Source organism: Barbus barbus (assembly GCF_936440315.1).
Source record: "Barbus barbus genome assembly, chromosome: 42".
Taxonomy (NCBI): domain Eukaryota; kingdom Metazoa; phylum Chordata; class Actinopteri; order Cypriniformes; family Cyprinidae; genus Barbus; species Barbus barbus.
In genome coordinates, this window is record NC_136720.1 from 17,385,293 (window position 1) to 17,402,489 (window position 17,197).

General features: G+C 38.3%; 1 protein-coding gene across 2 annotated transcripts in view; it reads right to left on the reverse strand.

Annotated features, from left to right (window-relative positions):
• The window catches only part of LOC306861256 (transportin-3-like), a 17,917-nt gene extending 1,165 nt beyond the window's left edge, over positions 1-16,752 (reverse strand). The window contains exons 1-22 of one of the 2 annotated variants that reach the window (XM_079403436.1): positions 16,306-16,752; positions 14,379-14,579; positions 14,090-14,163; positions 13,777-13,933; positions 11,458-11,601; positions 11,189-11,364; positions 10,769-10,907; positions 10,518-10,664; positions 10,232-10,339; positions 9,987-10,078; positions 7,078-7,217; positions 6,796-6,987; positions 6,355-6,446; positions 6,197-6,273; positions 5,318-5,378; positions 5,097-5,237; positions 4,884-5,000; positions 3,443-3,537; positions 3,172-3,328; positions 2,914-3,081; positions 2,142-2,254; positions 1,493-1,585 (exon numbers count right to left, since the gene is read on the reverse strand). In XM_079403436.1, the coding sequence (XP_079259562.1) occupies positions 1,525-1,585; positions 2,142-2,254; positions 2,914-3,081; positions 3,172-3,328; positions 3,443-3,537; positions 4,884-5,000; positions 5,097-5,237; positions 5,318-5,378; positions 6,197-6,273; positions 6,355-6,446; positions 6,796-6,987; positions 7,078-7,217; positions 9,987-10,078; positions 10,232-10,339; positions 10,518-10,664; positions 10,769-10,907; positions 11,189-11,364; positions 11,458-11,601; positions 13,777-13,933; positions 14,090-14,163; positions 14,379-14,579; positions 16,306-16,425 (2,772 nt within the window). In that variant the 5' untranslated portion in view covers positions 16,426-16,752 and the 3' untranslated portion in view covers positions 1,493-1,524. Of the gene's footprint in view, positions 1-1,492; positions 1,586-2,141; positions 2,255-2,913; positions 3,329-3,442; positions 3,538-4,883; positions 5,001-5,096; positions 5,238-5,317; positions 5,379-6,196; positions 6,274-6,354; positions 6,447-6,795; positions 6,988-7,077; positions 7,218-9,986; positions 10,079-10,231; positions 10,340-10,517; positions 10,665-10,768; positions 10,908-11,188; positions 11,365-11,457; positions 11,602-13,776; positions 13,934-14,089; positions 14,164-14,378; positions 14,580-16,305 lie in introns of both variants that reach the window. The other variant, XM_079403435.1, reaches the window with a different exon arrangement.
• Between the last annotated feature and the right edge of the window lie 445 nt (positions 16,753-17,197).

Here is a 17,197-nt window from a genome sequence, read left to right on the forward strand (position 1 = left end):
TGGACAATAACTCTATGTATCGTGATATAATTTTATCATTTTGAAACATTTCCGATATTTCAATATACATTAGCAGTGTTTCCCATAGGGAACCGACTGTCTTCAGAATAGTGTTGATGGCATTTTCGTTTTATCTGATAAAGTAGCGTTCATGAGCGGAGCTGCTTAGATTACAGCCATTACTGAGGAAGCCGCTAGTTCTACCGCTCTCAAAGAATCAGATTGCATTTTCAATATTAAAAATGTCAACTTTTGACTGGTAGTGTATGTTAGCCTATAGTTTGAAGTTAAAGATATTAATATTAACAAGATGAGTCTGAGATGTTTATTTGACAGTGATTTCACATTTCTTGTTTGTTTGAAGGCTAAATACAAATAAAAGGTGAACATTAATTTATGTGTTCACGTTCTACTCGCCATTTCTGGATGAGGGTAAGGAACAGAGACTGGTGGCAGCGAGTTGCGTTTTCCCCAGAAATGTGATGCTTTCTACCCCTCCATCGTTTCTGATCTCCGTATTATTACAGGTGCGTGTCACATCATTCATTTGTCACAAGTGCATGCGCACTTTGGTCAGAGTGGCAATGCTGCAATTAAGGTGTTTACATGCCTGTATATTTCGATTAAAATCGACATACCAGGTTATGTATGTCGATTACGATTAATACGTTGTTAATACGATTATGCGCTTAAATCGCATTATTTAGATCAAAGTATTGCGTTTACATGAGGTAAAGTTTAATTGCAATATTGCCAAAATCTCATCATAATCGCATTAAAAGAGTGAATGTAAACGCACTCAGTGTCTAAATTCATGTAAACTTAATATACTTATGACTTGATAATTACATTTTTCACAAAATCATGATTCGGCACAGATAAAATGTGTGGGGAAAAAAAAGATTAGATTTGACGAGGGAAGAAAAATAATTATTGTATAATGCTTTTTATCAGCATTTGTAAACACTCCAGGTCCACAAAAAAAAAAAATATATATTTGAAAGAAATAAAACTTTAAACATTTACTATATAAATAAGATATTGTAATATAATAATTACATATATAAATAATTTAGTTCCATTTAAAATAAACCAAGACCACAGAAATAAAAAAGTATTAAAACATATAAAATAAAGCAACCCCCCCCCCCAGTATTTAAGTCAATTACTTTGATTATATGAATTAATAATTACATTAAATTGAAAAATGTAATCTTAAACATAATTTTAATATAAATAATATTATTTATTGCAATACATTAATATAATATTACATCTTACATGTAATACAAATATACAGTATAAAGTTCATTTTAAAATTATTTAAGAACGGAATAAGTCAAATATAAAGCAAAAAATACTTTAAATTAATTCATAAGATTATTTTAATTAAAATAATTTCATTACTAAATACACTTCATTCACCAAGGATTAAGTTTCCATGTTATGCACAATAAAATTACAAATTTAGTATTCAATATGCTTGTGTCACCTGGTCTTGCAGCATCAGCAGGTAAAAGACAGCTATCGGTACAGCCTGGTAAACTCTCTTATCGCCCAACAAACCTGTTTACATTCCTCTGCACTGGGGTGACAGAGAGAGCAAATTAGCATCACTTTTCAACTAACTAATAAACAATAGGCTGGTCCATTACTACTAATCACAGGTCAATTTCCAAACATGCCAAAAGCATGGGCGAGCAACACAACGACACTGCATCAATCAGTCTAGCGTGGGTTGGACTTTCCATGCAAGCCGGTGACTCATTCTGCATTGTCAGAATATGTATTTGGCATGAGTGCAGACTGTGGACGACACCACGCTGGGAGGCTCCTCGTTCCTCAGGTCAAGACTTGCCGAAGTATGAGATACTTCACCCTCTTGGGCGACTGGTTATGGGAACTTGTTTATGCATGCTGTGCTGAGCTAACCACAAGGAGAACTGAATATGCACCAACTTGCAATACCTCAAAAGACAAATGTTGCCTGTAATCTTTACTGATAAGCACTGTATTACTTCTTATTGTAGGCAAAAGCACTTTTAATTAAGGAACAGGCCAGTTTCTTGGGGAGTGTAATGAAATTATCTGATGTTCAAGGCCTTCTTTGAAGGCTGAGGTAACAGCGGGCACAAACTCACCTTGTGACCTGCTTATGGAAGTCAGTGAGCTGCTTGTGTGTGACGGTTTCAGCGCCTCCTGCTGTTTGTTTTGGAAGACCCTTCAGTGTGGATTCTAGCCAGCGGCAAAACGTCTACAGACACATCGACAACGACAAATTTGACATCACAGCCTCATTTATGAAAGGAAAATGATACTGAAATCCCTTTAAGATCTCTGAAAAAGTAAGCTAGAGACAAGATTATTTAATAAATATGTTCAGTAAAAATCTTTAGTAAAAGACTGTGGTTATCACATTAAACATATTATAAATCTAGATGTATATTTGTGTAAAATGTTTATAAAATGTATATTTTCAATGCAACCAAACATTACATTAGTCTGACAAATGCAACTCTCTACAATGTGAGTAAATAACTTTATACATGTATAAATCTAAATTCTAATGCTAAGTGACTACATAATCTGCTAAAAAATACGTTTAGAACAGATTTTAGTTCTAATTACTGAAATTCTATCTTTTTCCTATAAAAAAAAGCTTGATTGATCTTAAAAGTAAATTTTCACATATGAATGTATCTTAGTAAAAAGCTGTATGAAGAGTCTGATGAGTTAAAAAAAAATAAAAATGAACAAATATAAAAAACTAGCCAGGACTAGTAGAATACAAGCCAGTGCTAGCCAATGGCAATTCTATTGCCAAGGTGTGCATAAAGGTTTGAAATGCGTTAAAGTCAGTCTATATTTGGGGGACATTCAAAAAAAAAAAAAAAAAAAAAAGTAAAAACATACCGGCCGATCAAAGACCATGATCTCCCAGAGTACCTCTGCCACATCAGGCAGAGTGTAAGGCGGCAGGCAGAAACAGCAGGTGTTGATCAGCTGAGTCACTAGCTGCTGCCCATGCTGCTCCATCACCTGGCCAATCAGACGCTTTCGCATCTCAAAGTCATCCTCATGCTGAAAGACAAGATCAGTTATATGCAATGAAAATGTATCTAACAAAGTCTTTCGATTGGTTGGTTTTGTTTGATCGACAGTGCTGCTTACGTCATTGGTGACCCCGGTGTGAATGAGATCTCTGATGAACTTCATGACGCTGCAGTTGGCATCTCGATGGTCCAGGGTGGTGGCAGCGATGGCACACTGGAGGATGTGGACGATAATACTGCTGTTGAGCAACGTGACCGGACTGCGCTGGACAAACCTGAAATGATGAGAGAAAATAGGAGCTTATCTTAATGCATGTTATTTTTGTGTGGCACTTCACTTATTTTGAGCTTGTTTTTCTAACACTATTTCAACAGCACAGAACTGGTACCTTGTGACGAGTCTAAAAAGATCGTCCACTGTGTCGGGGTGATTGCGCAGTCCATTAGGCTGCTCTAACAGCTGGAAGGTCGGCATACAGAGAGCCTGCAAGAGTGAAAGATACAATAACCCTTAGTTCAATCAATCATAATTACATTCAAGTACTTTCTGTATTTATGTTGGCTTCATAATCCAAAATATAATTGTCAATTTAAATCTACCAATCTTCGCCACCATCCTTCAAAACACTAGGTTTTACCCGTTTCTCAGCAAGAAGTTTTTAATCATTTAAAATATAATGAAAGCATGACCACTTTTTCTTTTATACAAGTCAGAATGAATATGTAATTTCACTTTTACATAAATATACACAACGCTGAAAAACGATGGAACATTTCCCACATTTTGACATTTTATTTTAACAAAAGTTACTTGAAACATTAAAAAAAGACTTTACCTGCATTTAATATGCTTTTTCTATACGTATATTACAAACACTTTTGTAAATTTATTTTGATTCAGCTTTGATCACAGCAATCAATTACATTTTACTATAGTTTTACATACAAAACACTTATTTAAAATAAACGGGTAAACACCTCTTGAATAATTTCTCAATATTACCATTTTGCAACTTTTATTGTACAAATAAATGCAGCCTTGCTAAGCAGAAGAGACTTTTAAAACATTAGAAAATTTTACAGATCCCAATTTGAACTGTTAATTTCACAATAAATGTATTAATAGAGCTGTTGTAAATATTATCATCATTCTTAGTCTCTCTTGTTCTTGCTTTTTCTCAGCTTTTATTTTGGCAGAAACCTGCCGAAAGACCTCAGTGCTTCGTTTTGTTGAGCAACAGATTTATAAATGATTCTCATTATGAATTTGGGAAGATATTTGTCATATGCATCACATTGCCACATCCATGCGTTGTAAAAATGTTACTGAGCAACTGACGAGTAACCCCGTTTCAGCGAGTTTGAGCCCTGGCTAACAAACAGATAGCACCGCAAGCTATATATAGAATATATGCAATTTGTGCATGTATTAGAAAACATAACATTCAGCAGTTTATTTACTAATTTTTTTAAGGCCATTTCACAATGTCAATCATCAGACAGTAACCAGCAACAACCACCCTTCCACTTCTCATCAGAGACATGCGATGCTATGCTAAAGAGTTTCTCGCTGTCGGTGCTTGTAATGATTTTTGCGTCTTTCTCTGACACTTTTAAATGCTTCCACACTGCCGAAATGTTTGCTGTATTATAAAGAGTCCGTACCTCTCACTCTACGCTGGTTGTTGTTTGATCACCTCACCAAAAATGTCATTGTTCGGTACAATTTATTCAGTCTTTTTGCTTAGAGCTTTTTATGCTATTTTCGGCCGAATAATTTCGGTTGCTGAACATTCGGTGCATCCCTAATTTTAGTGTGTATTAGGTTACCTGTAGCATATCCAACAAGCCTTGTCGGCATCCTTCCTCCATGCCATACTCATCCACTAGAATGCTGCCCAGGTACAGGAAACAGGAGTGAGGGTACACCTGGTACACACTCACCATCTGAAACACAAATACATCTTTTTGAGATCTACACCAGCTCTTCTATATCAGAAACACACACTCAGATCAGTGGATGTGTATTTTCAAGGCACAAACCTGAGTAACAAGTGGCTGTAATAGGGAAGCAGATCCTTTGCCTACGCAACGCACTGCAAATCTCAGGCAGCGGCAGCAGCGCTCCACTATCCGGTTATCATTCTGGTGGGCGTTCAACGTCTCAGACAACACAGGCCAGATCTACAACAAAGAACAGAGATGATCAGAAAGAAACATATTTGCAGACATAGTACTGTCATTCAACACACAGGCAAACATACCTCTTGAATGACTTTCTGGCAGGGGTGTGTCTGTCCATTCTCTACTATAGGGTTTGTGTGTCTAATAGAAAACAATTTCAACCATTTTAGAACATTATTTTTAAAAGCAGCATGAACTGAAACAGCACATTTAACTTTAATATGACAGTGAAAATGAATATTTAATGGGAAATAATAGGGGGAGGAATTACATTTTATCTACCAGGATTTGACTGGATTGTGAAAAATATACACCTGCAGAAAAAGCCTACTTTTTTTTTAATAATGCTAAAGACTTTTTTTTCCACATGCCCAGATAAATGATGAAGTTTATGAGCAAGACAATGTAGTGTAGAATTCAAATGAAATGTTATTTAATAGCTTTTATCTATACTTTAAATTATGTTCACAAACATCTCAAAACTTTAAACAGTTTTTCAAAATCTGCAAGGAGGACGAATTAAACTCGATTTCAACATTTTCTGAAGTCTCAAGACCATGAAAAAAGGGTTGTTTTGTTTGTTTGTGTTTTTACCACTATAGCAACTTCTATGGCTATTTTCATGGCAAAAACCAGATTAAAATATAACAACAACAAACAATAACAAAATGACCAAACAAACAAATAAAACAATTATACAAATAATAAATGACCAAACAAAATAAAAAAAACATTTACATAAAAAAAAATAAAAAAAAATTATTTAATAACCATTCCATGTATACATCTTTATAGATTGAAGAACAAACCTTCCCAGAAATTACTTTTAAATCCTTTTAACGTGAGTGTCAGTTTGAGACAAAAACAATTCTCAAGAGACTATTGAGATTTTCACAGTCCAATAAAATGTTTCGCAATACTGCATTTAAATGCAATTGTGGTGATGTTGAGAGTCTAACCTAAAGATAACAGCCAGTCTGTCCAGCCACACAGTGGGGTCTGATGACTTCCCACTACTGGAGTCCTGAGCCAGAAGCTGGACACAAAGACAGCGCATTACTTTATGCGTTAACCACAGACAGTAAGAAATACATACCATGTAGTCACGAGTATCTACCTTCCTCAGTGCCATGACCTGAACCGCACACAGATCGTTCAGACACTCTGCGATCTTCTCCAGGGGGAGGCGGGCCAACACCAGCGCTGTGCCTGAGATAAACCAATCACACCACTTAAACAAAGCCAACCATACAACAAGGGCATGACTAAGATCAACAGAAAAGAGTCGACCTCTATAGGAGAAGCATGTATATCAGAGTATGTGAGCGGAGTGGAGTCATGTGATTTTCGACTGGAGCGAGAAGTGACTTTTTAAAATTGGAGTGTTGTGGTTTTCACTCGCTCCGAGAGCAAGAGGAGTGGAGTGAGGAGTATTAAATGCTTGGAGTGCAAAGAGGAAATTAATGCCGCTCCACTCCGCTCACATACTCTGATGTAAATCAACAAAATCAAAGATGAATGAAAAGACACCACATTTAACAGATACCCCCCCTCACACCTTTTAGCAAGCCAACCGCCGCATCTGTGGACAAGGCGAATGAGTCGAGTGAGCGGGCGATGTTCAGCAGGCCCTGGAAGTGCTGCGCCATGTGATCCCGACACACCGAGCAGATGTTGTGAATGGCTTTAGCTGCCACAGAGGCCAATGGCTTCTCCCGCAAACCTTTCATCAGGAAGTTCAAAACAGGATCTGCCAACCCAATACAGACGTCATGAATACACAGAGAGAAACAAAACCTGTGAGTGAAGATGACGTAATAAACCAGATTGTGACCTTCACCTAACATGCAAGGGTTCCGGTCGATCACTTCGCTCATCTCGCCAACCAGCTCGATGCTGGTGTAACGAACAGCAAGGTGGACCGTCTCGGGAAGCAACACTACCTGCTCCAGTACCTCCATCAGAGTGGGATTATTCTCACTAGAAACCAGCAGAGGGAGAGGGAGACATTTTAACGAGTTACAAATCAAACTTTCATGATTAAAACGCAACAAAGATTTCATGATAAATTGCGATCTTTATTTGATTGATCCTGCAAAATAATGGCTTTCTAGTGATGTGTCCTCAAGGGCTGCAGACAAAAACAAACAATAAACCAGATAGAAAATAAAAAAAAGATTATTATGAGCAGGTTCTATTAAGCGAATCAAACAAAGCAACCAGTGTAGCCTAATTCATGAGCAAATGATTCTTATGGAAGAGTAAATTTTTAAATGTAATTTTTAATGTATGTTTTAGTAAATCAAAAACATACAGTGCAACCAGTGTAGTCTGATTCTTCTTTTAATGAAGAGCTTAAAAAGAGTTAATCAGTCTGAAACATTGGTCTACATAATTACAGTATTAGCAGAAAGAGAATTTTTCAAATTGAACTAAAATGGACTAAACAATATCCAAAAGAATCAGAACCAAATCAAATAAGAATCAAATTGAGAGCTTGTGAATCAGAATCTGAAATTCTGCATCAATAACCAGAGCTCTACAAAAAAACTGAAAAATATTTTGTATATTTTATATTTTAAATCCATATCAGCATCAAAGTCTAGATTCACTGCAAAACTAAAAAAAAAAAGACAATATACAGAAAAATTTAAAATTTTGCCTCAAATAAATAACTACATAAAATCCTTCAGGTTACAAATGATAACTGTACCATTAAATATCACTAAAAAAATAGGAGTAACCTTTTAAGCTTCAAAACACAGGACGATAAGATAATGAAATGTATATAACAGGGGTACAAACTCGTCAGGAGTGAAAAAGGTGACAAACTACAATTTTCGCTCGCAGGAAGCATTTAAAACAGCATGGCCGCCTGTAGTGGGAAATCTACTCACCCTCCAATAAAAGTTGATCTAGTTCACAAATTGACATGTGTTGGAGGGGACTTACCTGTTTAAAAAGCTGTTATTCAGCATTAGCTTATTAGGTTTACATTGAAATTATATGAATTAAATAAATTTTTTTGTAATCAGTTTCTAAATGTTTGTATCTCAGGGGATACGTCGCCCCTTTTAGGGGTATAAATCAAGATATAAAAACATGCATAGACTCTGTGATTTTGTGGCTTGTGTTTTAGAAAATCAGATCCTTTTGTAATCTTGACAGTCAAGGTTCCATATTTGGTTTTGTAATAGAAGTGATATTGTGACAGAAAATGATTGATGTGACAGAAAACTGCATTAAAAAAAATATATATATATCAATAGAGTTTGGGTGTAACCCAGTGTTATTTTTGGTATAGTGCCCAAACAAAATCTCACAGGAACCACAACTGTTATGATATCAACTTCAAATTTGGAACACAACTTTGTTAGACATATGGCTTTGATTTCATAGAAACTTTAGAGTTCAACATATTTTATAAAATACTTATTTTATATAAAAAAATAAATAAATAGTATTCTACATTATCTTTATTGTAAACTTAAACATCTACAACTTTTTTATATTTTCGTTTTTTGAAATGCTTTCACTTCAGCAATAATCTGCAATGTGTCTTCTTTAAAAAGAGACCAATCTTATGTCTGTATTCCAAAGTGTTCAGGAATTACAACCATGTTGTAAAAAGCATTGATAAACAAGTGTTCTGTTTTCAGTGAATTTATACCCCCAAAGGGGCGACGTATCCTGGGGGATACAAACATTAAAATAAAGTGTCAAATTTGAAAAAAAAAAAAAAAAAAAAAAAAATGAAATTGTATTATTTGAGTTCTAATAAGATGGAAAATAGAAATAAATTAATTTTCTGATGTCCCTTTACGGTTTTGCCTTTTTTAGGGTCAAGGAAAAACTCACGCAGCACCTGAAAGTAGTCCCCAGCTATATCATAACTAATTCCCTAGCTGGAAACTATTTTCAGGCACTGCGTAATATCATTGCGCCTGCTGCACCCATGGTATGGCAGCAAAGTTCCTTGATTATTACGCTGGAATGAGAGTATAGTTCCTAGCCATATCGGCCCAGAAAATCGCAACTTTTTATTTTCCGGTAGTCTTAGTACACAATGTAACTACAGAAGAGTCGAGCTTTAAATAGGAAAATTATCGAAACGCTTTGTTCATTTTTGATGACCAAATGCTAATGGTCTAATCCGATTCAATGATCTATGCTAAGCTAAAAGTGCTACCGCCAGACCCGGAAATCGGCTGAATTGATTCAAAAACGGTAAAACTCAACTGTTTAACTCTAGGGGAGTTGTAAAATGAGCCTATTTCCCAAAAACGTGGAGTGTTCCTTTAAGGTCGAGACTGAGGAGCATTTTTGCAAAGGGTAGCGAACTAATGTAGCGATAACGTAACTTAAAATCTTCACAGCTATCGCAACAGCAGCCTCACGCAAAACAAAACACACCATCAAAAAAAACAGTAGCCTCACGCGGTAATCACCATTTAAACTGGAACATCATCATTTACAGCAGATACAAAAGCATTCCATCCGAAATATGGACAGTTGCCTGCAGCATCTAAAAGTTAGGCTTCAGGAGTGAGATTGGTTGGATGAGGGAAAGAACATTAAGTTAAGCCAATCAGAGGCAGAGTAGGGCGGGTCCATTCCTTTGCCAACAGGGGAAAAAAACGTTACAGGTGACGTGACACAGATGACTCGCAGATACGACGACGACGACTTTGGTGAAAGCAAGAGTCTTGAACATGAAGCTGTTAAATCATGACTGAAAGCGATACTTACGGATCGATACTCTTAGCAATGGAAGCCATGATGAACAGAACAGCCTCAGTTACTTCCCATGGGGGGCTTCCCTCCTTCAGAGTGGAATACAGCTGTTGAGAAGACACAAAGCATTTATAAGAAGAATGGTAAGGTTGAATATTCCCTTTTGTTTCTCAGTAAACCTAATCCTAAATTTTAAAATCCTTTTGGGGCCTTTTCCTCAAATCACTTTCAGTTAATATTTCTATTAGTATAAATTCTACCTGTGAGAAACACTCCATGGAGCCGACTAGGAAAATTACATCTTTCACAAGATCAGACACTCTCATCCTGAACTCGCCGAAATCATCTGTGTCCTCTGGGACTCCTTCCTGTACAGGAAGCACAAAATAAGAGATGAAAAAAAAAAAAAAGTGATGAAAATCATGAAGCTTATTCAATTTTATTGCACTAAAGCAATAAGCACTAGAAAAAAGTGGCTTGTATTTGACTGATTCCAGCCTTTCCTGTGAAGAAGGAAGAGAGATACAGGAAGGGAAGGATGCTCACATGATCTGGGTCGAGCTGGCAGTGGCGGGCGAGACTGTGGAGTAGTCTCTGTATGTACGGCTTGAACACTCTATGGAGTGCTGGTTCGTTCATTTTATAAAGATGTTCTCCCAGACGGTACCAGAAGTTGAACGAGATTTCAACCACCTGAGGAGGACGAAGATGCCCAAAAGGCAGTCAAGAGGATGCTTAAAAATCCCATACTCACTTTCACTTATTAAGTGTGAATATGTATCAGCTTTCACATTCACCTCATACTGGGGATGTCCGGCACAAATAAGCAGCAACTCTAAGATGCGTAGATCTCCCATGCCATGGCCAGGGGTCCTTACAGTCATCTCCAAAAATGTCTCACACAATTCCGTAAAGATCCGGCAATAATTTAGCACCCTGTGGTAGAAAAAGAAAGCAGGAAAAGGGGAAGACAAATGCAGTTTACAACAGGTTTCACAGATCACTTACTCCGTCCTAAAACCTAATAAGCTTCCTAAAGAGTATAAATATTCTGCCTTTTTAATTTTTTGTCCAAATTATAAAGCTTAATAAGGTTTCTTTCATTATTAAAGGAACATTTCTGATGCTGTCTTTTGGCATCTCACTGGGGATCGGAGCTATTTTGAATGAAGCTTGCATGGACTGCATGCTTGGATCAAAAACTATGCCATACTTACTTATCAAGGTCCTCTCGGGCTACAGCCATGTGGTAAGCCGTTTCTAGAGAGAGGACTCCCTGGAAGAGCTGCATGGCCAGAGGCATGTGTACGGCCACGTTCTCAATCGCGTACAGTGCAGAGCACACGCAATCTGACGCTGCCTCATGCAAGTTTGTGGACGTCTCATCCCTCTGCTGCAATGAAAAGGGGGGCGGGGGGGTCTTTTTAAATAAAAGTAAAAGAAAGTGGGAGCTAAGTGAACAGCTGATCGCATTTGCTGATCTCACCAGCACTTGGAAGAGAATCATCAGCAGTTGACTGTTGGCCATGAAGTTGTTGTCCAGCACTCCTAAATTAAACCAGCTCCCCAAACACCGGAATACCTTGATATGCATCTTCTCATTATGTCCGGACTTCTCCGCACACGTCACCTGATCATGGAAATACAACAACAACAGCCGAGCTAAGAATCATCAACCATTTATTTAAATGTTTTCGCAGAGTCTAAACCACAAAAATTATTTGCATGGATGGTATGACAGCACAGAACAAAGGATGAGGGAGCTAGAAAAGTAAAAACAACATATGATGGCCCAATAGAGGAAGAGATGGGTTTTTATGCCTTGCAAACTTCCTTTTGTGAATTCTGCTGAACCAGATTAATTTAAACATACATTAAATAATTAAGACAAACGGGTTTATTAAAATATAGTGAAGATATGGTGTAATATTTCGCAGAACGCTCCTCTCTAGACTTCATCTCTCTAGTGAACTAACGAGCTGTGGACACTGATGACTTGCTGAGGCAAATGAAAAGCTACGTGACATTTTATTTCCACGCTATTTTGTTTATGTCTTTCCACATGTGGAAACACTGATTGAGCGATTACATGAGGCATGAGATGTTCAGTCATGTTTATTTGCGATAAAACTAGTAGTACAGAGGAAGGAATGATCGCGTTCACTCGCGCTCCGCTCTGCGACGCGTCACGGCTCAGACACGGGAACCGGAGCTGATCGCGGCCGCTCAAGTAAATGCTTGTGTTGGGTTTATACCAGCACGCTTCTGAACCGTCCCAGAAGCGGCTCGCCAAGGCATTTATACAGCGATCTGTCATGCCACATTAAAACGCCATTATTTTAATTAAAAAAAAACAAAAAAAAACACTGTACCTATTCGTTCGGTACACATGTAAAAAGACCCATACCGAACCAAATATGTGTACCGTTACAACCCTAATATATATTATTAAAATTACAAATTATACACACTCACTGGCCACTTTATTAGGTACACCTTGCTAGTACCGGGTCCGACCCCTTTTGCCTTCAGAACTGCCTTAATTCTTCGTGGCATAGATTCAACAAGGTGTTTGAAACATTCCTCAGAGATTTTGGTCCATATTGACATGATGGCATCACGCAGTTGCTGCAGATTAGTCAGCTGCTCATCCATGATGCGAATCTCCCGTGCCACCACATCCCAAAGGTGCTCTATTGGATTGAGATCTGGTGACTGTGGAGGCCATTTGAGTAAAGTGAACTCATTGTCATGTTCAAGAAACCAGTCTGAGATGATTTGAGCTTTGTGACATGGTGCATTACCCTGCTGGAAGTAGCCATCAGAAGATGGCTACACTGTAGTCATAAAGGGATGGACATGGTCAGCAACAATAGTCAGGTAGGCTGTGGCATTTAAACGATGCTCAATTGGTACTAAGGGGCCCAAAGTGTGCCAAGAAAATATCCCCCACACCATTACACCACCACCACCAGCCTGAACCGTTAAGACAAGGGAGGATGGATCCATGCTTTCATGTTCTTTACGCCAAATTCTGACCCTACCATCTGAATGTCGCAGCAGAAATCGAGACTCATCAGACCAGGCAACGTTTTTCCAATCTTCTATTGTCTAATTTTGGTGAGCCTGTGCAAACTGTAGCCTCCGTTTCCTGTTCTTAGCCGATAGGAGCGGCACCCGTTGTGGTCTTCTACTGCTGTAGCCCATCTGCTTCAGGGTTCGAAGTGTTGTGCGTTCAGAGATGGTATTCTGCATACCTTGGTTGTAACGAGTGGTTATTTGAGTTACTGTTGCCTTTCCATCATCTCTAACCAGTCTGCCCATTCTCCTCTGACATCAACAAGGCATTTTCGTCCACACAACTGCCGCTCACTGGATATTTTCTCTTTTTCAGACCATTCTCTTTAAACCCTAGAGATGGTTGCGCATGAAAATCCCAGTAGATCAGCAGTTTTTGAAATACTCAGACCAGCCCGTCTGGCACCAACAACCATTCCACGTTCAAAGTCTCTTAAATCCCCTTTCTTCCCCATTCTGATGCTCGGTTTGAACTTCAGCAAGTCATCTTCACCACATCTAGATGTCTAAATGCATTGAGATGCTGCCATGTGATTGGCTGATTAGCAATTTGTTACAGGTTACAGGTACCAATTGAACAAGTGTAACTAATGAAGTGGCCGGTGAGTGTATATCATTAATATTACAAATTTTGAACAATGTACATTACAGACTAGGCATCTTATTTAGGTTGCAAAGTGGAACATAAATGATACAAATTGTTTTGCAGATATAAATGTGTCCGCACCAGAAGAGTGACCACTGTGGTAGAGTAGTAGGCCAGATCCTCAATGATCTCCGTCCGTCGATTAGCTCCAATCCTCAGAGAGCGGCTATGCACCTCCTCTGGCAGAACGGTGAGTATCTCAATCAGGAAAGGCATGGAGGCCACATCGTTACTGTATCTAGAAGGGCCAAAGCAAAGCGTTGGGTAAATAATGAAATGGAATAATACCCATTTTAGAGTAAACTACCCCTTTAAAATCAGTTGTAACCAGGTCTACATTTAACGAACATATCAATAAAATGCAAATGAAGGAAAGTCTAAAGTAGAGTCTTACTTTTCTATGAGGGTGTGAACACAGCCTTTCCACGAGGCCATCTGAAGAGCCAGATCTGCGATTGCCAACGCAAGCTAGGACAGAGAACGACATTAGAAGACCAACGACACTTTCTTAACAGCTTTCAATATTTAGCACTGCTGTGTGGTTGGGATGGACTGTCCCTCTTAACACATTATGAACGCCAGATGTTTGAGGTCATCGGCACTGACTTACATTTTGATTCAGAGCACAAATCATGCATGTTCAGCAGATAAAACCCCAGTTCAAACGGCCGATGGGATGTTACCTGTGTGACGATGATGGGAGACAGGTCTTTGAGGTTCTGGATGTGAGACAGGAGTGAATCTCTCAGTGAGGTGTGGGTCTCTGGGGGAAGCTCGTAGAACGACGTCTGAATCTTCACCTTCATTGTTTGGGCTGCGAAGTAACACGATTCCACGTCCTGCTTCAGCTGCAGGAGCTGATCCGAGATCTCCCATGCATACATCTGCACAGGAGAACAAGGAGGTGCCATTAAAAAAAAACAAAAAAAATGATTTTGAGATGATCTGCAATTTATCAATTCAGAATTTCTATTTTCTGATATTTTCGCCATATCTCTCTCGTTTAGCTGCTCCCATTAGAGGTCACCACAGAATTACCATCAATATGTTGTATGACTAAAGTATGCTAAAATGTCTACCTAGGTTTACTTCATCTCAGTAGACTTAAAGAAACTCTATTCTCTCATTTCACATACATAACCAGCATTATATCGGTCTCTCCACTAGTTATTACTATCAATTGAACAAAGTCGGATCAGTTGTATTTCGCATAGACAAGGAAAATCAAAAAATAAACACCAAGATAAATATTGCTAATGCAAATAAGCAGAAGCACCAGGAACTCATCATGTGCAACTTATAATACACAACCTGAAAATACAGACCGTTCAGTAGAACATTTCAGTGTTTTAGGGTAAAGCAATGCAGATCATACTATTGGCGTCATAATATTGCAATGCATTTTGGGAAAAAAGGCAATTCTTATTTAATTTACTGTATTTGGCAGTCTGATGTAAAATAGCAGTGTCATTCCAGATTTCAAGAGAACAGAATTAACAAACCAGAAATTAACTGAATACAATTCTCACAATTTACATAAGCATTTAGACTTTGAGAGTCTGCATAAATGCAATCTAATTAATCTGTTTCTAAGTACATTTCATGAAAATATTCAACAAAAAAGATAAGATTTGACAAGGTGGTGACAAAGTTGTTTATGTATTTATTCTAAAATGTATAAGAGAGATTTGTGATGAGCAGAATAGTTAACCTAAGTGTCAAATTTGAAGCGATGCAATTCATACTCTTATCTCACACTACTTAGTTCTGCAAAAAGCAACATATGCGTTGCAAAATTTCTCCCACTATAATCTTAACACCATCCTTATCACATAGCTTGCAGTTTTCTGAAGCAGAACTAAGCGAAGAATCAGTAACTTAAAGGGCAAAACGACAAACTTATGTTAGCAGAGGCAGCATAAATGCATCTGCATTGAAATTACAATTGCAACATTGATATTATAATATTAATATCTGAAATATGTCAAATGCCGCTTAAAAAAAAAAGCTGTCTAGACACCCAAATTAGTAATTAGTAAGTTTGAATTCAACATAGCCTACTGGTAAACCCAGCTTAAACTAGATGTGTTTTAAAACATAGTAGCTGGTTTCTAGCTGGTCTAGGATGGTAAACCAGCAACAAAAAGAGCTACTAGTTGGTCATTCCGGTTTATAGGGTGGACAAGCTGGTTTTTGGGACAGCTAATGTCCAACAAGGAACTAGCTAACGTTACGTTACCTTGTTCAAAATACAGTCACCAGCTTTCTAACGTGGTAGACTAGATGATAAACCCGATTTAGATCTCATCGCGCAAGTTGTCGTGTTTACAAGAACTATTTCTGCTAAACTTACTGCTTAAACCCACCCAAAACTCGATCTAAAACCATAAAACCACAGGCAAGTTGAATGGATTTAGCAATGGATGCAAATAAACCCCCACAACAGTCCAAACACATGTGACCACCTCCACTTCTCAACACCGCTACGGTTTACGGTTTACAAAGCTTCACTGCGGCCTCAATGGACGCTACGTTTAATGCAATGCATATGGTTAATGTTCATTAGTGAGTGAGGGTGCTGTGGCGCAGTAGGCCCGCTAATGAACGCACCGATCTCTGCAGCTCTCCCAGCCAGACCGAGGCGCGCTCCTTGCCGGCAGGGTCCGGGTCGTGATACAGCGCTTGCACGGCCTGGTAAACCAGCGGCAGGTTGGGTTTCCCGCCTTCCATGGCGTTCTTCTGTTCCTAGAGGGTGTAACTATGGGGTAAATGACACGGCTTGCGCTTCTCGGGAGCTTGTAGACGCGCAGGTTGACTGTTTATTCGGCCCTCGCGTTCTCCGATCTGGCCGCCATCTCAAGCAGACACAAGGGGCTCCTGTCAAACAAGTCCGTGTGGAAACCGCGGCACAGGAACTATAATTAGTCCGGACTTCAGCGATTTTAGAATAATAACGCGCTCTTCGTGTAATTCTTAGAAAGATATCCACTTCTAAACAAGACCTTCTCAGGTTGGAATGTGTTTTAACGGTTGGGATTTGAATATATGACCAGGTATACTTATCACGAGGATAATTTCATTGGAGACACACCCACTGCTACACACTATTTAAGGGTCATTCTCATGAAAAGGTGACGGAGCCATTTGTGTTCCAAATGAGAATCGTGAGGAATCGATTCCGGTTCCAATTCCGTTCCGATTCCGTTCCGATCATTCTTTGCGATTCGGAACGCTTACGTCATCGATTCTTTTAGAAATACTTCAGTGGGAAAAGGAACTTATTGAATTTACTGCATTAAAAATATATATAAAATATAATGTTTTCAAAAGATATAATGCAATCCTGTTAATTATTCCCAACTTACTTCCTAAAATATTAAACCAAAAAAGTTAGATTTATTTATTCAATAAAATAGGCTACCACTGACGATTACACTATAGGCTACATAAAAAAAAACTATATTTAAACAAACAGTCAAGTCTCTGATAAGTCTTTAGCTAA